At 50.0% G+C, this 25,996-nt stretch overlaps 1 protein-coding gene across 6 annotated transcripts in view; it reads right to left on the bottom strand.

Annotated features, from left to right (window-relative positions):
* Nucleotides 1-25,996, bottom strand: part of ARHGEF9 (Cdc42 guanine nucleotide exchange factor 9) — a 448,518-nt gene that overhangs the window by 92,147 nt on the left and 330,375 nt on the right. For all 6 annotated transcript variants that reach the window (XM_033946853.1, XM_033946852.1, XM_033946856.1 and 3 more), the window contains one exon: nucleotides 835-1,026. In XM_033946853.1, the coding sequence (XP_033802744.1) occupies nucleotides 835-1,026 (192 nt within the window). The remainder of the gene's footprint in view (nucleotides 1-834; nucleotides 1,027-25,996) is intronic.

Here is a 25,996-nt window from a genome sequence, read left to right as displayed (position 1 = left end):
TGCAGCACCTCCCCCAACTTCACAGCAGCTGATTGCACATCTGCAGCACCTCCCCCAACCTCCTAGCGGCTGAACGCACATCTGCAGCACCTCCCCCAACCTCACAGCAGCTGAACGTACATCTGCAGCACCTCCCCCAACCTCCCAGCGGCTGAACGCACATCTGCAGCACCTCCCCCAACCTCCTAGCGGCTGAACGCACATCTGCAGCACCTCCCCCAACCTCCTAGCGGCTGAACGCACATCTGCAGCACCTCCCCCAACCTCCCAGCGGCTGAACGTACATCTGCAGCACCTCCCCCAACCTCCCAGCGGCTGAACGCACATCTGCAGCACCTCCCCCAACCTCCTAGCGGCTGAACGCACATCTGCAGCACCTCCCCCAACCTCACAGCAGCTGAACGTACATCTGCAGCACCTCCCCCAACCTCCCAGCGGCTGAACGCACATCTGCAGCACCTCCCCCAACTTCACAGCAGCTGAGTGCACATCTGCAGCACCTCCCCCAACCTCCCAGCGGCTGAACGCACATCTGCAGCACCTCCCCCCTACCTCACAGCAGCTGAATGCACATCTGCAGCACCTCCCCCAACCTCACAGCAGTTCAACGCACATCTGCAGCACCTCCCCCAACCTCCCAGTGGCTGAACGCACATCTGCAGCACCTCCCCCAACCTCACAGCAGTTCAGCGCACATCTGCAGCACCTCCCCCAAGCTCCCAGCGGCTGAACGCACATCTGCAGTATTTCCCCCTACCTCACAGCACCTATATATAGACCCCTGCAGCGCTGTTTCTCTGACCTGTGCGTGCTCTGCTCCAACCCTCTGCTCACCTCACAGATGTCCTTTAGGTGCTTAATATAGTGGCGTTCTGTGCTCATGATCTCGTTGATTACATTTGCTCTCATCTGGTCTCGGTTCTGAAGGGTTCTGCCGAGACAGAGGCATTCTGAGTTTGGGTCCAAGTGCCCATTCTGGACTTCGCTGGTTCCTTCCTCTACACCATCTTCCTGGTTCACCCATAGCTGCAAAAAAGCAAAAGGAATTCATAGATTTAAAAAAAAACAATAGCAATCCCCCCGCCCCCCAAAATAGCTTGAAGAGCCAGTAAACTCAGACAGATCAGTTCTGTAAGGGAGAGATCTGGATCCAGATACCTGCCACTGTTTATCTGGCTGTGGATATTCAGTGGTACTGCTGTTTCAGAACCACGGGCATAGCCAGGGTGGACCTGGCCTGCCCATCTTCGGTTCAGGCCCGCCTACCCAGATCGCCGGCAGTGGTTCCTATGCACTGCCGATGGCTGACCCAAAAGCCTTCCCTCTGACATGTTTGCATTTTGCGTCAGAGGGAAGGCTTCCAGGTCAGCAGCCATCAGCATGGAGGAGCCACTGCTAGCGACCTGAAGAGAAACAGAAATGCTGCACAGGCTGCGGGGGTAGGGTTACCAGATTTTCCGTTTGGAAAATCCGGACTTCTTAGCGCTGGTTTTAGACATGCAAAACAGATATATACAAATAGACCGATAAACACACACATGCAGATGGGCTGGAAAGAATTCCATGAGCCGTACTCTACATGCTTTTTCTACTTGGTTTTTGACTTCTAGAATTAAAACTTAAACAAGCTAGTTATTGCTTGCAATGAGAGATGAGACAAAGAAATTGGCGGGATCCGGAAGGTTCGCCCCCCACATTTCGCCCCCAGCAATTCGCCCCTCACATTTCGCCCCCCACATTTCGCCCCCAGACACATTTCGCCCCCACACATTTCGCCCCCACACATTTCGCCCCCCGGATGTTTTGCCCCCACACATTTCGCCCCCGCACATTTCGCCCCCGCACATTTCGCCCCTGATTATGTGTACTGCACATTTCGCCCCTGAGCGTTCCTCCGTTCTCTCTCTCTCACTCTAACTTTGTCTCCCTTCCCACCTCCCCTTTCTGCGTCTAAGATAGGGTCGGCAACATACAGCTTGTGAGCCACATGTCCCATGCCCCCCCCCTCCTCCCCCTGAGACCTATCAAAGTACCTAGCAGTCCAGCATTGATCTTTGTGGCAGGAGCATGGCCCTCTCGCTCCTGCCTTCCCAAATGGCAGCCATGACCTTTCGCAGCTGCTCACGGCACTTCCTGTTAATACCATTAGCTGCTGCAAGAGGACAACAGCCATTTTAGAAGGCAGAAGTGAGAGGGCTGTACTCCTACCATGAAGGCCCCCCCCCCCACTGGATCCAGTACCTAGTTAGGCCCTGGGGGGGAGACCCTTTCCGACTGTCCTGCCAGCCCTGCAGCCCTGAAATCAACCTGCTCTCTGCCTCCCCCAACTCTCTCTCTGGCTCCCCGGCTCTCCAGTGCATCGCGCCCTGCCCGGGGCCGGAGCAGGGCGGCTGGGAGACAGTGACGCGGCCGCCAGGGTCGGAAACCCCAATCCCCCCTCCCACACAGCCGGGCCGCCCAGGGAGGGGAAGGACGCATTTGCAGGGCTCTACCTCGGCCACTGTGGTGCAGGGTTCACGGCCCCCACCTCCCACAAAGTGAGGGCGGCATGGGGTGGATTTTACACCACTGTACCAGGTTGCTTAGAACAGTCAAAGAGGCAAAGGATTCTCTCTTCCTTCCTCCTGCCTCTATCGCAAGCCCTTACATCTCCAGAGTAGGAAACCGCAGGTGCTCGGCTTACATGAGACGCCAGCCACGCTGAGCAGATGAGACGGCGGCAGCCACACCACCCCTTCCCACCCGGCGATAAGGTACTGGGCCTCCGGCGACGCACAACCCCTCCCTCCCGTGGCGTGTGCGGCGGCCCTCCCGCAGGAACCAAGGGAGCGTCTCGGCGGGCTCTGGCAGGCCGCGGCTCAACAAGGGAGAGTCGGGGTGGGTGCGACTCTCTCTCTCTGGCTCCCCGGCTCTCTGCCGTGACCTGCTCTCTGCCTCCCCGGCTCTCCTAATCTCCGCCGTGACCTACTTTATGCCTCCCCCAACTCTCTCTCTGGCACCCCGGCTCTCCGCCACAACCTGCTCTCTGCCTCCCCGACTCTCTCTCTCTGGCTCCCCTATGAGCGTTGGAGCTAATACCGCAGTGGCCAGCGCTAAACTAGCCCAATGCGAAATGTGCAGTACACATAAATCAGGGGCGAAATGTGCGGGGGCGAAATGTGCGGGGGCGAAATGTGTGGGGGCAAAACATCCGGGGGGTGAAATGTGTGGGGGCGAAATGTGTGGGGGCGAAACATACCTGGGGGCGAAATGTGGGGGGCGAAATGTGAGGGGCGAATTGCTGGGGGCGAAATGTGGGGGGCGAAACTTCCGTGAACCGAAATTGGCTGCTACCTTTATGTTAACTTACTCCTGCAAGTGTATTATTAAATATGTGGGTATGAAATATATATTTTATGCGCCCGATCAGCTAAGATCCTTTTTGGACCTCAAGGGGTTTATCAGAGATGGAGTGTCTGGTTCAAATAATTAGTAACTGGGGGCTTTGACGTATTAAGCCTTTCCCTAACTAGTTTATTGTAACTTATAAGAACATAAGAACATAAGCAGTGCCTCCGCCGGGTCAGACCATAGGTCCATCCTGCCCAGCAGTCCGCTCCCGCGGCGGCCCAAACAGGTCACGACCTGTCTAAATCACCAGAAGGGGCCCCCATGCCACCTCGGTTTCCTAATTGAGTCCTATCTTCCCATCAAAGTCCTAGCCCTCCGGTCTTGCACCTGCACGACCTGGTTGGGTTTCTACATTTATTTTCTGGTTAGCTTTCTCAGTATCCCATGATCCCTTTATCCCTCAGGAATCCATCCAGTCTCTGTTTGAATCCCTGTACCGTACTCTGCCTGATCACTTCCTCCGGTAGCGCATTCCAAGTTTCCACGACCCTTTGGGTGAAAAAAAACTTCCTTGCATTTGTTTTGAACCTATCTCCCTTCAGTTTCTCCGAATGCCCCCTCGTACCTGTTGTCCCCTTCAGTCTGAAGAATCTGTCCCTATCCACCCTCTCTATGCCCCTCATGATCTTGAAGGTCTCTATCATATCTCCCCTGAGCCTCCTTTTTTCCAGAGAGAAGAGCCCCAGCCTATCCAACCTCTCGGCGTATGGGCAGTGTTCCAGCCCTCTTACCAGTTTCGTTGCTCTCCTTTGGACTCTCTCAAGTACCTCCATGTCTTTCTTGAGGTACGGCGACCAATATTGAACGCAGTATTCCAGATGCGGACGCACCATCGCTCGATACAGTGGCATGATGACTTCCCGCGTCCTGGTAGTTATGCCCCTCTTTATGATGCCCAGCATCCTGTTGGCTTTTTTTGAGGCCGCTGCGCACTGTGCAGATGGCTTCAGTGATGCATCCACCAGCACACCCAAGTCTCTCTCAAGATTGCTTTCTCCCAACAATGCCCCCCCCCAATTTGTAGTTGAACAACGGGTTCTTTTTCCCTATATGCATGACTTTGCATTTTTCCACGTTAAAGCGCATTTGCCATTTGTTTGCCCAGTCTTCCAGCTTGTCTAGGTCCCTTTGCAGGTCCTCACACTCCTCCCTGGAGTTAACTCTGCCGCACAGTTTCGTATCGTCTGCAAATTTTATAACCTCGCACTTTGCCTCTTTTTCCAGGTCATTGATAAATATGTTGAAGAGTAACGGCCCCAGCACCGATCCCTGTGGCACACCGCTCGTGACTCCCCGCCAGTCAGAATATTGGCCCTTTACTCCGACCCTCTGCAGTCTACCCGACAGCCAGTGCTCGATCCATCTGTGCACATCCCCTCCCACCCCGTGATTCCACAGTTTCCTAAGCAGCCTTTCATGTGGTACCTTGTCGAAAGCCTTTTGAAAATCGAGGTAAATGATGTCGATGGGTTCCCCATTGTCCACCCGACTGCTTATTCCCTCAAAGAAGTACAGAAGGTTCGTTAGGCACGACCTTCCCTTACAGAATCCGTGCTGGCTTGTTCTCAGTAGGCCATTTCTCTCAATGTGCTCACAAATGCCGTCTTTTATCATAGCTTCCACCATCTTCCCTATAATTGAAGTCAGGCTCACCGGCCTGTAGTTCCCGGGGTCACCCCTCGATCCCTTCTTGAATATAGGTGTGACATTCGCCAATTTCCAGTCCTCTGGTACCTCTCCAGTTTTCAAGGATAGGTTACAAACATGCTGGATTGTGCCCGCTATTTCTTGTCTTAGTTCCTTCAGAACCCTTGGGTGGATCCCGTCCGGACCCGGTGATTTGCCGCATTTTAATCTGTCTATCTGTTTGAGGACATCCTCCTTACTGACCTCTATATGCTCCAATTTTTCAACCTGTTCCCCACTCATGAGCTCCTCTGAGTCTGGTATATTAGATGTGTCTTCTCTCGTGAAAACTGACGAGAAGAACGTGTTCAACCTCTCAGCTACCTCTTTATCCTCCTTAATCACTCCCTTCCTTTCCCCATCGTCCAGCGGCCCCACCTCCTCTCTCGCTGGTCGTTTCCCCTTTACGTAACTGAAGAATGCCTTGAAGTTTTTTGCTTCCCTGGCCAGCCCCTCTTCGTATTTCCCTTTTGCTTTTCTAACCTCTCGGTGGCATTCTTTTTGGCATTTCCTGTGCGCCTGGTGATTTTCCTCAGTTGGATCCTTTTTCCATCTCCGGAAGGATACTTTTTTGTCATTTATTGCCTTCTTTACTTCTGCTGAGATCCAAATCGGGTCCTTTGTCCGCTTGTTCTTGCATCCTTTCCTGAAACTGGGGACGTACGTTTTTTGTGCTTCCTGCAGGGTGTCCCTGAATAGGGTCCAGGCGCTTTCCACAGTCTCCATCCTAAAGATGTTTCTGAGCTTCCTCCCCACCGTTTCCCTCATAGCAACATAGTTCCCTTTCTTGAAGTTGAGCGCAGTTGTTGCGGTTCTCCTTACTATGGGTGTCCCCCTTTCTAATGTGAATCTGATTGCATTGTGGTCACTGTTGCCTAGTGGTCCTCCTACTTCTACCCCTCTTGCAGGCCCCCCTAATCCGTTCAGGATGAGGTCAAGGGTAGCACACCCCCGCGTCGGTTCCCTGACCAGTTGCTCCATGAAGCAGTCCCTCACAGCTTCTACAAATCCTGTTTCCCTAGTGCAGTTGGAGTGACCCGTACTCCAGTCTATCCCTGGGTAGTTGAAGTCTCCCATCACTGTTACACTTCCAGTCCTGCACTCCTGTCTCAGTTCAGCTTCCAGGTCGTGTCCGAGTCCTTCCGGCGTGCCAGGTGGGCGATAGTACAGTCCCAGTTTTATGCCTGCACCATTGTTTCCCGGCAATTTGACCCATAGCGATTCCAGCCCCTCTGCCTTCGTTGCTATATCCATCCCGACCGAGTAGATAGAGTCCTTTATATATAGTGCTATGCCTCCCCCCTTCTTGTGGGTCCTGTCTCTCCTGTAGAGCTTGTACCCCGGCAGCGCCACATCCCATTGATTCTCCTCTGTCCACCATGTTTCTGTAATTCCAATTATATCCAGGTCTTCCCCCTTGGCCACGACCTCAAGTTCACTCATCTTAGCCATGAGGCTTCTTGCATTTGCGTATAAGCACCGCAGGTCCCGTCGTTTTTCCTCCACCTCTGCATTCACCTCTGCATTCACCTGGGCCGCCTCTCCTGTTCCCTGTACTTCTGTTTTGCCCATAGCCTTTACCCTCGTAGCTTTCAGCTTCCCCACATTTCCGCCACCCCACTTCCCCGCTTTTCCTCTGGGTTTTCTTGTCCCCTCCTGGGCCCCGGCCTCTGTTCGATCCCCCTCGCCTTGTGTAGCCCCTATAATGCCCTCAGCTTTCGCCCTATTGCCACCCAGTCTCTCAGTAATTTTGATTCCTCCTTTCCTTCTGTTTGTGGTGTAAGAAAGAACTATTTCCATAAGATTGTTACTTCTCAGTTTGTATTTAGATTTATTTCCATGTTGGATTATGGCTCTGTATTTCCTTAAACAAGTTCTTATACTTGTGAAAAAGTTATAATTAATAAAAATAACATATTTTTAAAAACCCAAACTCAAACAAGCTGTAAGTAACCTAGTAGATGACGGCAGATAAAGACCCGAATGGTCCATCCAGTCTGCCCAACCTGATTCGATTTTAATTTTTTTAATTTTTTCTTCTTAGCTATTTCTGGGCAAGAATCCAAAGCTCTACCCGGTACTGTGCTTGGGTTCCAACTGCCGAAATCTCCATTAAAACCTACTCCAGCCCATCTACACACTCCCAGCTCTTTCTCTCTCTATCTCTCTCTTTCTCTCTCTATCTCTCACTTTCTCTCTCTTTCTCTCTCTCTCTCTTTAGTAACATAATAACATAGTAGATGACGGCAGATAAAGACCCGAATGGTCCATCCAGTCTGCCCAACCTGATTCGATTTTAATTTTTTTTAATTTTTTTCTTCTTAGCTATTTCTGGGCAAGAATCCAAAGCTCTACCCGGTACTGTGCTTGGGTTCCAACTGCCGAAATCTCCGTCAAAATCTTTCTACAGAACTATCTTACTGCACCTACGACTATCGTTCTTCTGTAACCAATGGCAACCCCAAGAATTGATGGGAATAGTAGTTTTCATCAATAGACCAAGTGACCACCAGCCTTCAGAGACACTGTGATAGAAATTCCCCCAACCCCTGACGGGCAACCACAGTTTTCATTTGTAGTTCTCGATGCTTCAGAAGGATTTCCTTTGCAATATATCCAGTCCCTTTATTATTTCCTTGTGGGGGGGAAAAAAATCTTTAAATACGACATGTCAAATCTTTCTGCATCATTTCTTCTACAGCAGGCACATGCTTCTCTAACATACTAATGCTATATATATATACATTTTTTAAATACATTACTAGGTAACAAATAACAGACACCCCCAGGACAAGAAATAGTCTGGGAATGTCTCCATTCTAAAAATAAGAAAAGGTGAGGACAAAATGAAAAATCACCACAGGATGTTCCCTTCGAAAAGCACACGCACACAGTCCTTGGATTATTAATGCTGTTGGAGCAGCTTAATGCCTGGCGTGAAGGTGCAGAAAAAACCCCCAGAGGGAATTCAGCAGTGAATGCATCTTAATCTTGTTCTCCGATTCATAAACTGGAACATGTGTGAGAAAGAGGGAGGGGAGCAAAATCTATTGCACTATGAAAATTGTAATAAAGAATATTCATTTTGACAGCTGTGACACCGAGGGCTCAAAAAAAAACAAAAAACAACCTAATAAAAATAATGGCAAGATTTATAATCATTTCTATTCTAAAACCAGTTACAGCCTTGGATGCCTGCGGACTTCCACTAGTAACCAGGCAGGGAGAAGGCAGCACGGTGAGAAAGAAGAGAGAGAAGGGACCTGGTGACCAGCTCTGGGATTAAGCCCAGAAACTCTATGCCGAGCCACGTTTGGGCTCCGGCGTTGAATTTCCAAGATTGCAGAGCTGTCTAAACCATTGCCAGTTAAGTGCGATATTCAGTGCTTAAGCAGCTATGGGTTACTACATAAAGATGGCCCCCACCTACCTCAGCTTCAGAAAACTACTCAAAACGCACCTTTTCTGAGAACAGGCCCTTTAACCCCCTTCCACCTGCAACTACCCCTTTCCCACCCTCTCCCCGCTCCTATTGCCCCCCCTCCCCCTACTTGGTCTCCCCCGACTTGTTTTCTCTTACCTCCATCCCTACCTTGGTTGCTGCTTGTACTTTTGATAAAACTCTGTTAAAGCGCTCCCACGCTCCCTTCTTTGTTGCTGTAACTTTGTCAAAATTTTGTAAATCCGTGTGTCAGCACGGATCTTAATTAATGGATGTGAACCGCCTAGAACTTCTTGGGTGTGGCGGTATCTAATATAATAAAACGGTAAGCCGCGCATGCGCACTTCCTATGCGTGCGTCCGTTTTCCGTGAGCTGTAGAACACACAGGAAGTGCGCATGCGCGGCTTATGGTCCGGCCGCAAGTGACATTTGCGCCCTTCCCTGCTCTCCACCGCTGCCGGCCGCTAGCACCCCCTGCCCTCTCCGTCACCTCCCGGCTCCAGCTGCGTAGGCAGCACTATAAACACGCTGCTTTGCACCCTTCTCTGCCGATTTCCTCTGCCGCGTCTCTGATGACATCATCGGAGACAGACGCGGCAGAGGAAATCGCCAGTAGAAGGCCGCAAAGCAGCATGTTTAAAGTGCTGCCTACGCGGCTGGAGCCCCGAGGTTTGTCTGCCGGGAGGGTCAGGAGCAGGCCGGATCGACAACGGCAGTAGAAGAAGGGGGAGGGGCCGAATGGAGCAGGGAAGATAAGGTAAGAGAAGGGAAAGGGGGAGCAGGAAAGAGGTACTATTGGACTGGGGGAGCAAGGAAGAGGGACAGGGGGAGCAAGGAAGAGGAACGGGGAGCAGGGAAGAGGTGCTATTGGACCGGGGGAGCAAGGAAGAGGGGCAGGGGGAGCAGGGAAGAGGTGCTATTGGATCGGGGGAGCAAGGAAGAGGGACGGGGAGCAGGGAAGAGGTGCTATTGACCGAGGGAGCAAGGAAGAGGGACAGGGGAGCAGGGAAGAGGTGCTATTGACCGGGGGAGCAAGGAAGAGGGACAGGGGGAGCAGGGAAGAGGTGCTATTGGACCGGGGGAGCAAGGAAGAGGGACGGGGAACAGGGAAGAGGTGCTATTGACCGGGGGAGCAAGGAAGAGGGACAGGGGGAGCAGAGAAGAGGTGCTACTGGGCTGGGGGAGAAGGGGGCTGTGGGGGGGGGAGGTAAAATTGGTTTGGAGCTGGTGCTGAGGGAAGGAGGCTTTACTAGCACCCGTTAATGTAACGGGCTTAAACACTAGTACAAGAATAAAATTATTATTATTATTATACATGTGGTTAACCTGGACACTTAAGCGCTACATTGCTGAATATTACTAAGGTCAACTTCGAAGTACTCCCCTCGGGAAGCTATGCACTGACGCCAGCGCCTAGGCCACGCTTCAAAGCAATTTTGGAACTCTGTCGTCATATTACCCTTGATGGCCCGAATGTCATCAAAATGTCTTCCTTTCAATATTTCCTTTATCTTTGGCTAAAGAAAAAAGTCATTGGGGGCCAGAACAGGTGTGGAGGGTGGTGATCCAATACGGTAATTTCTTTACAGGCTAAAAATTCCCTCACAGACGGCGCCACGGGAGCTGCTGCATTGTCGTGATGCAAGAACCATGAGACGTTGGCAAAATGTTCAGGCCATTCATGTCTAACTTTTTCACACTCGAGAGAAGCAAAAAGAAATCCAACCACATCTGCAGGAGAAACACTAAAGCAGGAAAACCAAACTTTTCTCCGTTGAGTGGCTTCATTTTTGGCAGCGTTTACGGCGGATTGAATATACAGGCATTTGTTGGTATCCTCATTTTTTGCGATATATTTGATACCTTATTTACCATGGACCCCTGACGAAGGCGTGTTGTCCGAAACACGGACCGTGTTGGGTCTCTTGGTTGGTAATAAGGTTTTTATATTCTGCATTTTAACTTTGCAATAAAGCACAGTTACTTACCGTAACAGGTGTTATCCAGGGACAGCAGGCATATATTCTCACATGGGGGTGACGTCATCTACGGAGCCCCGATGCAGAAGCATTTTCAAGCAAACTTGATTGAAGATTTAAGTTTGCTCTGCTGCTCCACGCATGCGTGCCTTCCTGCTCCACTAGGGGGCGCATCCCCTCGTGGTCTCCAGTTCACTTAACTAGCAAAGAAGCCAACCTCGGGGAGGTGGGCGGGTTGTGAGAATATATGCCTGCTGTCCCTGGATAACACCTGCTACGGTAAGTAACTGTGCTTTATCCCAGGACAAGCAGGCATGATATTCTCACATGTGGGTCACCTCCAAGCTAACTGAAAAGGGATGGAGGGAAGTTGGCAATTTAAGCAAATAGATTTCACAAAACCGATTGGCCGAACCGGCCATCGCTCCTGGTCAGTGAGTCCAGACAGTAGTGGGAGGTGAAAGTATGAACCGAAGACCTCGATAGGTGTGGACCTGAGGAACGCTACGGAGGCTGCCATTGCTCGGACCTTGTGTCCAGTTACTCGACCATGCAGCGCGAGACCAGCCTGAGCATAGCAGAAGGAGATGCAATCGGCCAACCAGTTGGACAAGGTGCGCTTGGAGACTGGGTGACCTAACCGGTTTGGGTCGAAGGACAAAAACAATTGTGGGGACTTTCCGGTGTGACTGAGTGCGTTGGAGGTAGAAGGCCAACGCTCTCTTACAGTCAAGAGTGTGGAGCGCCACCTCTCCGGGGTGAGAGTGGGGCTTGGGAAAAAACACAGGCAAGACAATGGACTGATTGAGGTGAAAATCAGATACTACTTTAGGCAAGAAATTTGGATGAGTGCGGAGTACCACCTTGTCGTGATGGAATACCGTGAAGGGTGGGTCCGCTACCAGAGCCTGTAACTCACTAACCCGCCGAGCGGAAGTGAGCGCAAGCAGGAAAATTACCTTCCAAGTGAGGAATTTTGGATGGCATTTGTCTAGGGGCTCAAATGGAGGTTTCATTAGTTGAGCCAGAACCACGTTGAGGTCCCAAACCACCGGGGGAGGTTTGAGAGGAGGGTGGACATTCAGGAGACCTTTCATGAAGCGAGAGACTAAGGGATGGAGCGAGAGGGCTTTCCCTTCCAGGGGCTGGTGAAAGGCCGCAATCGCACTGAGGTGTACCCGAATGGAGTTGGTCTTTAGGCCGGAGTGAGATAATTGAAGTAAATAGTCAAGGACCAGAGGGACGGGGACCGATACCGGGTCCTGACTGTGGGAGGAGCACCAGGTTGAGAATCTGGTCCACTTTTGGGAGTAGCAGGTTCTCGTCGAGGTTTTTCTAGAGGCTTCCAGTATCTCCTTGACTGATTGAGACACGGGGAGAGAAGTCAGGGGGAAAGAAACCAAGCATTCAGATGAAGAGATTGAAGATTGGGATGTAACAGCGAACCCTGACCCTGTGATAGTAGAGAGGGAAACCGAGGCAGAGGCAGTGGATCTCTGACACTGAGTTGAAGTAGGAGGGAAAACCAAGGCTGGCGTGGCCAGCGAGGAGCAATCAGGATCAGGGTGGCTTGTACTGTTTTCAGGTAGACAAGTGTCCGCAGGATCAGAGGAAACGGTGGAAACGCGTACAGGAACCTTCCCTCCAGTCGAGGAGGAAGGCGTCGGCCTCGAGCCGGTCCGGGGAGTACATCCGGGAGCAGAAGAGAGGCAGTTTGTGATTGTGGGGGGATGCGAACAGATCTATTTGTGGTGTCCCCCACTGTTCGAACACCTGTCGTAAGGTCTGAGAGTGCAGTGACCACTCGTGTGGCTGGAGGAGGCGGCTGAGTCTGTCCACCAGATAGTTTTGTTCTCCTTGTATGTACACCGCTCGAAGGAAGGTGTTGTTGGAGATTGCCCATTTCCAGAGGCGCAGAGCTTCCCGGCAGAGGGGCCAAGACCCTGTTCCCCCTTGTTTGTTTACGTAGTACATTGCTACCTGGTTGTCGGTTCGGATGAGAACCACCCGGTCGTGGAGCAGATGTTGAAAAGCTACAGCTGCGAGATAGATGGCCCGAAGCTCTAGCACATTGATGTGGCAGCGACGGTCCTCTGTTGACCACATCCCTTGAGTGCGTAGGCCATCCAGATGGGCTCCCCAAGTGTACTCCGATGAGTCCGTGGTGAGGACCTTGTTGTGTGGGGGGGCGAGGAAGAGCAAACCTTTGGAAAGATTTGAAGAGTCGGCCCACCAGCGGAGCGATCGTTGCAAGGAAGGAGTCACTGTCACGGGGCGATCGATCGAGTCCCGATCTTGACGCCATTGAGAGGCTAGGTTCCATTGAGGGATTCTCAGGTGGAGACGGGCGAATGGTGTAACGTGGACGGTGGAGGCCATGTGGCCTAGCAGAGTCATCATCTGTCGAGCTAATACCGAGGGTAGCAGTGAGATCTTTCGACTCAGATTTACTAACGCCTCTAGACGTGGAGGGGGGAGGAAGGAACGGAGGGGAACCGTGTCCAGTGTGGCTCCGATGAACTGCAGAGACTGCGAGGGGCTCAGTTGGGATTTTGGGAAGTTTACCTCGAACCCCAGACTCTGTAGGTAGATAATAATCTGTTGGGTCGCTGAGTTAACCCCTTCCCTGGACGGGGCTTTGATCAGCCAGTCGTCCAGGTAGGAGAATACCTGAAGGCCCTGGGAGCGTAAGGCAGCTGCGACCACCACGAGGCACTTGGTAAAGACCCGGGGTGATGATGCTAGGCCGAAGGGGAGGACTCGGTATTGTAGGTGCAGGTCCCCTACTTGGAAACGCAAGAACTTGCGGTGAGCGGGGTGCACTGGAACATGTGTGTACGCCTCCTTCAGATCGAGGGAGCAGAGCCAATCGCCTTTCTCGATCAGGGGGTAGAGGGTCGGTAGGGAAAGCATCCAAAATTTTTCCCGTACCAGAAATTTGTTGAGTCGTCTCAAGTCTAGTATTGGGCGTAGGTCTCCCGTTTTCTTCGGTACCAGGAAGTAATGGGAGTAGAAGCACTTCCCCTGTTGGTCGGGGGGAACCTCCTCCACCGCTCGCAGGCGAAGCAGATCTCGAGCTTCTGAGAGGAGTAGTGGTAGCAGCGTTCGGTTGGGAGGGCACTTCCCTGGGGGGGCTGTCTGGGGAATGGCTCGAAAGTTGAGAGAGTATCCTGATGAGATCACGCCAAGGACCCATGCGTCCGACGTGAGTTGTTCCCAGTGAGGGTAAAAAGCTCTGAGGCGGCCCCCAATAGGTAGGGAGCCTGGAACTCTGGCGGAGGGGGTCAGTCCCCTTCCGCATGTCCTGTCAAAAGGATGGGGATGGTTTGGTAGTTGCAGACGGTTGGGATTTGGGTGGGGCCCGGTGGTGGGTTTGCGGACGCCTGGGCGGAGGCCGGGAGAGGGCAGGAGTGGATTTTTGCGGGTAGCGGCGCGGAGGGGCCCTGAATGGCCTGGACGCGGGCGGTTTTGGCTTTTGCCGGACAAGGGAGGCAAATGAGCGTTCGTGTTCAGAGAGGCGTTTTGTAGCCGCCTCGATAGTGTCGTCAAACAGCTCTTTTCCCACGCAGGGGAGGTTAGCCAACCGGTCCTGTAAGTTGGGGTCCATGTCGACCAGGCGCAGCCAAGCTAGTCGGTGCATGGCGATAGCAAAGGCTGCCTCTCTGGAGGAGAGTTCGAAGCCATCGTAGGCCGCGTGGAATAGATGGAGGCGTAGGTTGGAGAGAGATTCTACAAGCAGGCTAAACGCTCCTTGGCAAGAGGCTGGTAAGTCAGTCTCAAAGGCTCTCAGTAGTCCGATGAGGTGTTTGAGGTAGGATGTGAAGGTGAAAGTGTAGCTTTGCACCCTAGAGGCCATCATCGCATTTTGATATAGTCTCCTGCCGAACTTGTCCAGGGTTCGGCCTTCCCGACCTGGGGGGACCGTAGCTGAGACCCGGGAGGGGTGAGCCTTTTTCAGGGACGATTCTACCAACAGCGACTGGTGGGAGAGCTGTGGTTGTTCAATACCCTGGGTAGGGTACCGTACGGTACTTGGCCTCCATTTTTGGAGGAGATGGCTGGGACCATATAGGGGGTCTCCAGGTTCTGAAGAAAGCCTGTTGGAGTACCGGATTAGGCGGTAAGCGAAGGGACTCTCTGGGGCAGTGATGGCATGTCCAGCTCCGCTAGGTACTCCTTTGAGTATCTGGAGTCGGACTGGAGGGTCTAAGTCCAAAGCGTGGCCCATGTCCTGGACAAAGGCAGTGTAAGGATGGGCGGATGTTCCCGAGGCCCCGTGGGGGTCGGTGAATTAGACATCCATCGGGTGGAGAAGGACGGGAAGGCTTCCCTCGAGTATCGAGGTTCCCGCTCCGATCCACGTTCCGAGACCGGGGAAGCACTGTGAAAGTGTTCCGGGGTCGGGGATCTCCGACATCTCGAGGAGCCCCTTGGAGACGATGCCGGGGTTCGGGGTACCGATCGATGTCGAATTGGTGACCTCGACCCGGACTTCCTCGGTGAAAGCCTGACACCTCGGATCGGAGCCCCGGTTCGAGGGGGAGTTCGGAGGATGCGCGGGTTGGAGAGTGATAACTCCGCCACCCTGAGCGGTCCCGTACGAGGTGTAGGGGAACGGCCTCGTAGAGTGGGGGAACTCCGGGCCTTCTTGGAGGTACGGCGGTTCGAGGTTTCTGTCGGTTTAGCACGACGTTTTGCCCTGTGGCGGTCTGTGGAGGGAGAGCGCCTCGGGTGCCTCGGCGAGGAATCAGAGGAGGATGAGATGCGGCGGAGCTTGCGCAATTTTCCCCGAGGTGGCTCGACGCGAGGCTCAGGCTAGTCTGGCACATGCGGGGTCGAGGTCGAGGCCGGTTGTAGATGGGCCATTGCAGCGGACAGCTCCGACGAGATCATTGCTCAGAGTAGGTCCTGGAAGACAGGCACGGACAGCATCGAAGGCATGTCCATTGCCTCGGTGCACTCCACCGGGGGCGACCTCGTATCAGAGTATTCCCGTGTGGTGGAGGCATGGCCCGAAGGCTTGGAGGGCTTCGCCGGGGCTGTAAGCATGGGGCTTCCGCCATGCGTCGCCGGTGTCCCCGAGGTTGGTTTCTTTGCTGGTAAGGAACCTGAAGAGGGAAGAGGGGACTTACCTGGAGCCGAGGTTTTCTGTTGTCCCGAGGACTTCGGGGTCGAGTCTCGAGGCAATGCCGAGGTATTCGGGGCCGAGGTCAAGGCCGGGGCCGAGGCCGGGGCCGACCTCGAGGCCGAGGTAGAGGGTTGGTCTGGGGCGAAAAGATCCGCCATGTGGGCTTTCCTTCGACGGATGGCCTGGTTCTGGAAAGTAGCGCACTGGGGGCAGGAGTCGGTTGGATGAGCAGCCCCCAGGCAAAGGATGCACCGGCGATGCGGGTCTGTGATGGAAAGAAGCCGCTCGCACCAGGTGCACTTTTTAAAGCCGGTCAAAGGCCGGGACATAGAATCGAAAGTGGCCGCGGCTCAAGTAGCCACGCGGCCACGGGGACCCGGTAGCCTCCGGGTCGGTGAAAAACGAAGCAGGAATCAAGTTAAAAAAGAAAAATTCGCACACAGCGACTTAATCGAGAAAAAACAAGAAAAAATCGCAGTGCTAGAAGGCAGTTGGGGCAGAGCCTGAAAAAACACGACTTCTAGGCTCAGCGGAAAATTTTGAACTGGAGACCACGAGGGGATGCGCCCCCTAGTGGAGCAGGAAGGCACGCATGCGTGGAGCAGCAGAACAAACTTGAATCTTCAATCAAGTTTGCTTGAAAATGCTTCCGCATCGGGGCTCCATAGATGACGTCACCCACATGTGAGAATATCATGCCTGCTTGTCCTGGGATAATAAATTTTTGCCTGCATCGTGTACATTGTCTGCAGTTCTAACTTTTTCACACTGCCTTTTCAGCACTTCCAAATAGTAAATTTGGTTAACTGTTTGTCTAATTGGTACAAATTGGCAATGAACAACCCCTCTGATATTTAAAAAACAGGTTAGCAACATCGTTTTAACTCTTGATTTGAACTGGAGGAACTTTTGGAGTCGTGGAGAATTGGCTGACTTCCATCGTGCACTTTGACGCTTTGTTTCATCACCAGTGATTAACACGGCCTAAAACAGGGGTATCAAAGTCCCTCCTCGAGGGCCGGAATCCAGTCGGGTTTTCAGGATTTCCCCAATGAATATGCATTGAAAGCAGTGCATGCAAATAGATCTCATGCAGATTCATTGGGGAAATCCTGAAAACCTGACTGGATTCTGGCCCTCGAGGACCGACTTTGACACCTGTGGCCTAAAACATCGTCTTGCCTCTCCAAAAGGTCTTGGCAAACTTTGACTCTCCTTTGCTTCTGTTCATCGGTGAGCTCCTTCGGGACCATTTTTGCACACATCTTTCTCATGCCAAGATTTTCAGTTAATAACAATAACTTTATTTTTGTATACCACAATACAAATAACAGTTCTAAGCAATTCACAATAAAGAGGCAACTGACAACTAGTGAAGTACAAGCAACAAAAAATACAAGAGAAAATTATGAGGTAACAAATTTGTCAAAAAGATAGGTCTTTACTAATTTCCTAAAAGATTGATAAGAAGACATGATTGAAGCATTAAAGGTACTGAAGATAAAGGTACTTAGTAGATAAAGACAGGTAGGTTGTTCACCCTCTCCAAGGTAGAGAGAACGAGAGGACACTCTCTAAAGTTAAAAGGGGATAGATTCCGTACAAACGTAAGGAAGTTCTTCTTCACCCAGAGAGTGGTAGAGGACTGGAACACTCTTCCGGAGTCTCACGAACAGATCGGAGAAGGTTATCTTGCCGCTGTACCGGGCCATTGTGCGCCCTCACTTGGAGTACAACGTCCAGCACTGGTCGCCGTACATGAAGGACACAGTACTACTCGAAAGGGTCCAGAGAAGAGCAACTAAAATGGTTAAGGGGCTGAAGGAGTTGCCATACAGTAAGAGATTAGAGAAACTGGGCCTCTTCTCCCTTGAAAAGAGGAGACTGAGAGGGGACATGTTCGAAACATTCAAGGTACTGAAGGGAATAGACTTAGTAGATAAGGACAGGTTGTTCACCCTCTCCAAGGTAGAGAGAACGAGAGGGCACTCTCTAAAGTTGAAAGGGGATAGATTCCGTACAAACGTAAGGAAGTTCTTCTTCACCCAGAGAGTGGTGTAAAACTGGAACGCCCTACCGGAGTCTGTCATAGGGGAAAACACCCTCCAGGGATTCAAGACAAAGTTGGACAAGTTCCTGCTGAACCAGAACATACTCAGGTAGGGCTATTCTCAGTTAGGGCGCTGGTCTTTGACCTAAGGGCCGCCGCGTGAGAGGACTTCTGGGCACGATTGGCCACTGGTCTGACCCAGCAGCGGCAATTCTTATGTTCTAAGAAGCTTTTGAAATAGTTTCGCTTAGCCAACTATTCATTTTACCAGCTTGAAATGAGTGTCCTGTGTAGCCCTTTCAGGACCAAGGGACATATTTGTCCCATAACTTTAAAATCCTATAAATTTTGATTGGGATAGTCTACAGTTCTAAATTTGATATGTACGGATTCCATATGATACTGCCTTTATGTAAACAAACTGGTTCCGACATTCATTCATTAGCGTCGTTGCTAGATTGACGAGAAGATTCACTTGCCACACTGTCCATAAGCCAGAAGTGTGATTTTTTTAAATAAAAATAATGATATTTCACAAAAAAAAATAAATTTTTTGGCATCTGCAAGCCCTTTTTACCATAAAAATGTCGTCAAAACCACAAAAATTGGCCTACGATCCTTATGGTCCTGAAAGGGCTAAGAATCTCTTATAGAGGCAAGATTTCAATGTAGGAAAAGCATATAGATTGGTGTTCAAAAATGGTTAGTGCAGTGGGCTAGGAACCTGGGATGCTGGGTTGGACTCCTCCTGCAACTCCTTCTGATTGTGGACGACCTTCCATTGCCCCAGGTACAAAAGAGGTTGTGAGCCCACTTTGATTATACCACAGATCCCATTACCAGTAAAGAACCTGCACATATTTCCACAAAATACTGCAAATATTGTTCTAATTAATAAGTTGTATTATTTTGGTGTACTGTTTTGATTTTTTTTGTGCACATAATTTCCTGGAGTGAGTTTACTGTGTATTACCAGGTGGTCTAACACAGGAGAGACAAACCACAAAGGAATGGAATGGTCCAAAAGAGACTGGTGAACTCAAATGTTTTCCACACACATCCTTTATTTCATCAATAAAATATTTCAACGACTCGACATGTACATGTTTCGGCCTCAGCGGCCTGCCTCAGGAGTCGTGCCAATTTTGTGTTAGAACATAAGAACTGCCACTGCTGGGTCAGACCAGGGGTCCATCGTGCCTAGCAGTCCGCTCACGCGGCGGCCCTTAGGTCAAAGACAGGGACGGGATGGGGAAATTGAGTTCCTGCGGGGACGGCGAAAAATTTGCCCCTATGTCATTCTCTAATCTGGTTACAATGATGATACTACTACTACTTCGGCTTCAGCCCCCTGGGGTTGTGGGTTCAAACCCTGGGCTGCGCCTGGGCAAGTCACTTAATCCTCCACTGCCCCAGGTACATTAGATAGATTGTGAGCCCACTGGGACAGACAGGGAATATGCTTGAAGTACCACTTTGAATGTGGCTGGAAAACTACATCAAGAGAGTATACAAGTCCCAGCCCCTTCCCCTGATGTCATAATGCCTCGTTCCACCAATAAAAGCCAACCTCATCAGTGATGTCACAATGGCTTCATTGTTCTATACTTAGCTCACTTCTGGGATTGTATCGGAAGAGAGTGTTAAAGCTCCAGCCTCAGCCCCCTGAGGTTATGGGTTCAAACCCTGTGCTGCTCCTGGGCAAGTCACTTAATCCTCCGCTGCCCCAGGTACATTAGATAGATTGTGAGCCCATCGGGACAGAAAAGGAAAATGCTTGAGTCCCTGATTTGTAACCCGTTCTGAGCTCCTTTGGAAGGATGGGCTAAATAAATATTAATTATTTCTAGATTGGAATCAGACATACGTAGCGCTGTACAGAATCACGAAAGTACAAACAGACAAGACAGACAAACAGAATGCGAGGATGGGGGGATATTGTTAGGGGGATGGTTAATCTGCTGGCTAGGGTGGTGAGCAGCGGGGAGGAGGGTTATGAACTGAAGGCTATATAAAAAAGGTGGGTTTTCAGTCTACTTTTGAACAAGGGAAGGGGTCTGAAGGACGAACTCAGATAGATTGAAAAAAGCCTAAAGAGGTTTGCTACATTTAAGAACATAAAAACATAAGCAGTGCCTCCGCTGGGTCAGACCCGAGATCCATCGCGCCCAGCAGTCCGCTCACGCGGTGGCCCAACAGGTCCAGGACCTGTGCAGTGATCCTCTATTTATACCCTTCTATCCCCCTTTCCAGCAGAAAATTGTCCAGTCCTTTCTTGAACCCCAATACCGTTCTCTGCCCTATTACACTCTCTGGAAGCGCATTGGCTAAGGCTCTTAACATTTGCATCTCCTCTTCCTATAGGCTAAGGCTCTTTGCACCTGCATTGTGATGTCATAGAGCTTTATGGTTATAGAAACCTGGAAACATGATGGCAGATAAAGGCCAAATGGTCCATCCAGAGCATCCACTATCTCCTCTCCCATAAGAACATAAGCAATGCCTCTGCTGGGTCAGACCTGAGGTCCATCGTGCCCAGCAGTCCGCACATGCGGTGGCTCAACAGGTCCAAGACCTGTGCAGTAATCCTCTATCTATACCCCTCTATCCCCTTTTCCAGCAGGAAATTGTCCAATCCTTTCTTGAACCCCAGTACCGTACTCTGCCCTATTACGCTCTCTGGAAGCGCATTGGCTAAGGCTCTTAACATTTGCATCTCCTCTTCCTATAGGCTAAGGCTCTTTGCACCTGCATTGTGATGTCATAGAGCTTTATGGTTATAGAAACCTGGAAACATGATGGCAGATAAAGGCCAAATGGTCCATCCACAGCATCCACTATCTCCTCTCCCATAAGAACATAAGCAATGCCTCTGCTGGGTCAGACCTGAGGTCCATCGTGCCCAGCAGTCCGCACATGCGGTGGCTCAACAGGTCCAAGACCTGTGCAGTAATCCTCTATCTATACCCCTCTATCCCCTTTTCCAGCAGGAAATTGTCCAATCCTTTCTTGAACCCCAGTACCGTACTCTGCCCTATTACACTCTCTGGAAGCGCATTGGCTAAGGCTCTTAACATTTGCATCTCCTCTTCCTATAGGCTAAGGCTCTTTGCACCTGCATTGTGATGTCATAGAGCTTTATGGTTATAGAAACCTGGAAACATGATGGCAGATAAAGGCCAAATGGTCCATCCAGAGCATCCACTATCTCCTCTCCCATAAGAACATAAGCAATGCCTCTGCTGGGTCAGACCTGAGGTCCATCGTGCCCAGCAGTCCGCACATGCGGTGGCTCAACAGGTCCAAGACCTGTGCAGTAATCCTCTATCTATACCCCTCTATCCCCTTTTCCAGCAGGAAATTGTCCAATCCTTTCTTGAACCCCAGTACCGTACTCTGCCCTATTACGCTCTCTGGAAGCGCATTGGCTAAGGCTCTTAACATTTGCATCTCCTCTTCCTATAGGCTAAGGCTCTTTGCACCTGCATTGTGATGTCATAGAGCTTTATGGTTATAGAAACCTGGAAACATGATGGCAGATAAAGGCCAAATGGTCCATCCAGAGCATCCACTATCTCCTCTCCCATAAGAACATAAGCAATGCCTCTGCTGGGTCAGACCTGAGGTCCATCGTGCCCAGCAGTCCCCACATGCGGTGGCTCAACAGGTCCAAGACCTGTGCAGTAATCCTCTATCTATACCCCTCTATCCCCTTTTCCAGCAGGAAATTGTCCATTCCTTTCTTGAACCCCAGTACCGTACTCTGCCCTATTACGCTCTCTGGAAGCGCATTGGCTAAGGCTCTTAACATTTGCATCTCCTCTTCCTATAGGCTAAGGCTCTTTGCACCTGCATTGTGATGTCATAGAGCTTTATGGTTATAGAAACCTGGAAACATGATGGCAGATAAAGGCCAAATGGTCCATCCACAGCATCCACTATCTCCTCTCCCATAAGAACATAAGCAATGCCTCTGCTGGGTCAGACCTGAGGTCCATCGTGCCCAGCAGTCCCCACATGCGGTGGCTCAACAGGTCCAAGACCTGTGCAGTAATCCTCTATCTATACCCCTCTATCCCCTTTTCCAGCAGGAAATTGTCCATTCCTTTCTTGAACCCCAGTACCGTACTCTGCCCTATTACGCTCTCTGGAAGCGCATTGGGTAAGGCTCTTAACATTTGCATCTCCTCTTCCTATAGGCTAAGGCTCTTTGCACCTGCATTGTGATGTCATAGAGCTTTATGGTTATAGAAACCTGGAAACATGATGGCAGATAAAGGCCAAATGGTCCATCCACAGCATTACTATCTCCTCTTCTCCCATCAGAACATAAGAACATAAGCAATGCCTCCACTGGGTAAGACCCGAGGTCCATCGTGCCCAGCAGTTAGCTCATGCGGCGGCCCAACAGGTCCAGGACCTGTGCAGCAATCCTCTATCTATACCCCTCTATCCCCTTTTCCAGCAGGAAATTGTCCAATCCTTTCTTGAACCCCAGTACCGTACTCTGCCCTATTACGTCCTCTGGAAGCGCATTCCAGGTGTCCACCACACGTTGGGTAAAGAACTTCCTAACATTCATTTTGAATCTGTCCCCTTTCAACTTTTCCGAATGCCCTCTTGTTCTTATATTTTTCGAAAGTTTGAAGAATCTGTCTCTCTCGGTGTCAGGTCAAAAGCGCGCCGGGACAAAGGCGCGCGCAGACAATTGAGCGCAGCGTGGAGGCGCGCGCCGCAGAAAATTACAGTTTTTACAGCTCCGACGGGGAGGGCGTGGGGGGGAACCCCCCACTTTACTTAATAGAGATTGCGCCGCATTGTGGGGGCGTTGTGGGGGGTGTGGGGGGTTGTAACCCCCCACATTTTACTGAAAATTTCACTTTTTTCCCTGTTTTTTAGGGAAAAAGTTAAGTTTACAGTAAAATGTGGAGGGTTACAACCCCCCAAACCCCCCACAACGCTGGCGTGATCTCTATTAAGTAAACTGGGGGAGCTACCCAACAAAACCCCCCGTCGGAGCCCCTAAAAACTGTAATTTTCTTCGGCGCATGCCTCCGTCTTGTGCTCAGTTGTCGGCGCGCGCCTTTGTCTTTCGCGGGGTTGTCTATGAACCGTCCCTCTCTCCTCTCTCTATGCCCTTCATGATCTTGTAAGTCTATCATCTCCCTTCTAAGTCTCCTCTTCTCCAGGGAAAAGAGACCTAGTTTCTCCAATCTTTCTCTCTCTCTCTGTCTCCCTTTCTCTCTCTCTTTCTGTCCCTCTCTACTCTCTCTATGCCCTTCATGATCTTGTAAGTCTCTATCATATCCTCTCTAAGTCTTCTCTTCTCCAGGGAAAAGAGACTCAGTTCCTCCAATCTTTCTCTATCTCTCTCTGTCTATTTCTGTGTCTCTCCCTTTCTATCTCTCTCTCTATTTCTCTCTGTCTCCCTTTCTCTCTTTCTGTCCCTCTCTCCTCTCTCTATGCCCTTCATGATATTGTAAGTCTATCTTATCCCTTCTAAGTCTCCTCTTCTCCAGGGAAAAGAGACCCAGTTTCTCCAATCTTTCAGTGTGATACCGACAGCTGGGCGAGCAGTGTGGCCACTAAGGGTGGAAATGTAGAGAAGGGCAACAATAACTCCCAGCCCACCATATCTTTCATTGGGAGAAGGTTAACAAGGGTGCAAGGGTCTTGACGTCAGGTAAAAAAAACCCAGGAATGAAGGACAAGAACAAACTCGCAGGCAGAGAACATGTTACAGAGAACAGAGTGATACCTCTGCGGACGATCCTACTCTTGATTAACCTCATAGAGCTCCAAGGAAATTTGAGAAGGACAAATGAGTGTGAAGCATCTTAAATGAAGATTTCCTTGAATTTGCTATGGTGTCCCCTCTAGAGAATTAATGTTTTCAAACTTATAAATCTGGCATAAGGATTCCCATCAGAAACTAATTCAAGTTATCCCAACTTTTCATTGTCAATTGCATGGCTACTCCTGTCATGATAAGAAGCAATCTATTCTGATTTGCATTAATTGGTTTCTTTGGTAATAATATCGTTCCAAATAATATTATATCATATGATAGTGATAGTGGAACTTCCAATAATTTGACCCCAAATGGATTTCCAGAATTTGAATATCAAGGGACAATAATATAGCAAATTATCCAGTGTCCCTATACCGAGATGACAGTGCCAGCATATATTAGATTTAGAACTGTCTATAAAAAAAACAAAAAAAAACAAATGCCTTTCAAAAACCCAGACTAGACCCTCAAACCCACTGCACTTCCCACCTGCCAGCTACCAGAGCATATCTTTCAAGAGCAGACTCATTCCACAAACATCTTCCTTTTCTTCCTAAGACTAGAGTACAAATTGATATTTCAAGTTAAGAAGCAATTAAGCTGTTTTTGTCCCTCTGACATGCGGATCACTCCAGTCTGCCTAATGGGTTGCTTATGAATCAATGACATTTCACGGCAGTCCTTGCTTTCAATGGACTCCCAAGTTCAGAGATTCACACAGTCCCCCCTTTTCCCCTGAAATGTTCTCTGCCTACGGGGGCACATTCCAAGAAATGTCATCGGACATAAAGGCTGGTTTTGTGTTGCTAGAGGAGCTGAAATGAATGAGTTGTGATGTGCAACTGTGTACAGTGCGTTAAAAGAACATTTCGCTCAGCCATACTGAATGGAATTTCTTTTCAGTATTAAAGGGGAAATGGACATAATACTGTGAGATCTACGGTATGCACGATAGACTTATGCAATTGGGAGTGGAGGAGTAGCCTATTGGTTAGAGCAGGGATCTCAAAGTCCCTCCTTGAGGGCCGCAATCCAGTCGGGTTTTCAGGATTTCCCCAATGAATATGCATTGAAAGCAGTGCATGCAAATAGATCTCATGCATATTCATTGGGGAAATCCTGAAAACCCCACTGGCTTGCGGCTCTCGAGGAGGGACTTTGACACCCCTGGGTTAGAGCAACAGGCTAAGAATCGGAGAAGCTCATTTCACATCCCATGGCTGCTACTTTTGACCTTGGGAAAGTCACTTAACCTTCCACTGTCTCAAGTAAAAACAAGGGCCTGATAAACAGCTGGTGACCATCAGCGTTGTTCTGACTGCCGCTATGGATAAACCTAGAAATTCCATGCCGGGCCATGACTAGGCACCATCTTTTAATTTCTGGGTTTCTGGAGATGATAAAGGGGATGGAACTTCTCTCGTATGAGGAAAGACTAAAAAGGTTAGGGCTCTTCAGCTTGGAAAAGAGACGGCTGAGGGGAGAAAGGATTGAAGTCTACAAAATCCTGAGTGGAGTAGAACGGGTACAAGTGGATCGGTTTTTCACTCCGTCAAAAATTACAAAGACTAGGGGACACTCGAAGTTACAGGGAAATACTTTTAAAAACCAACAGGAGGAAAAGAATTTTCACTCAGATGTGGTAAGAGCGGATAGCGTACCTGGTTTTAAGAAAGTTTGGACAAGTTCCTGGAGGAAAAGTCCATAGTCTGTTATTAAGAAAAGACATGGGGGAAGCCACTGCTTGCCCTGGATCGGTAGCATGGAATGTTGCTACTCTTTGGGATTCTAAAATCTTGTTACTCTCTGAGATTCCGGAATCTTGCTATTCTTTGAGATTCTGAATGGAATGTTGCTACTCTTCGGGATTTTAGAATCTTGTTACTCTCTGAGATTCCGGAATCTTGCTATTCTTTGAGATCCTGTATGGAATGTTGCTACTCCTTGAGGTTCCGGAATCTTTTGTTACTCTTTGGGATTCCAGAATCTTGCTATTCTTTAGGATTCTGAATGGAATGTTGCTACTCCTTGGGTTTTGGCCAGGTACTAATGACCTGGATTAGCCACCATGAGAACGGGCTACTGGGCTTGATGGACCATTGGTCTGACCCAGTAAGGCTATTCTTATGCAATTATCTATAACAAAGCCACCTTAACCAGTTAGTCCGTGAAGTTGTGTGATGGAATATTAAGAGATTAAGGGGACAAGTCTTGAAACAGCCTGAGGCAAAATATGAACTGGTGTCTAATTTCCAATTGAGTGATAAAAAGCTACGTAGATTTTCTTTTTGTTGAAGCACTACATAAAGGACTATTTAGGCAAATGAAACAGAGAGCTGAAATATTGAAGTTTGCCAAGAAAATTCAAAAAGAGGAAAAAAAAAATGCAAAAACAAAAAAAGAGGAGGAAAAGGAATAGGGACTGATGACAACTTAAGGGAACATTTTTCCCACTGGAAGGAGTCGGGACATAACCCCTGAAAGTCCAAACCTGATTAGTTAAGGTGGCTTTGTTACAGAGTATGTTTG

The sequence above is a fragment of the Geotrypetes seraphini genome, chromosome 5 (genome assembly GCF_902459505.1).
Source record: "Geotrypetes seraphini chromosome 5, aGeoSer1.1, whole genome shotgun sequence".
Classification (NCBI taxonomy): Eukaryota; Metazoa; Chordata; class Amphibia; order Gymnophiona; family Dermophiidae; genus Geotrypetes; species Geotrypetes seraphini.
This window is presented reverse-complemented; position numbering and strand designations above follow the sequence as displayed.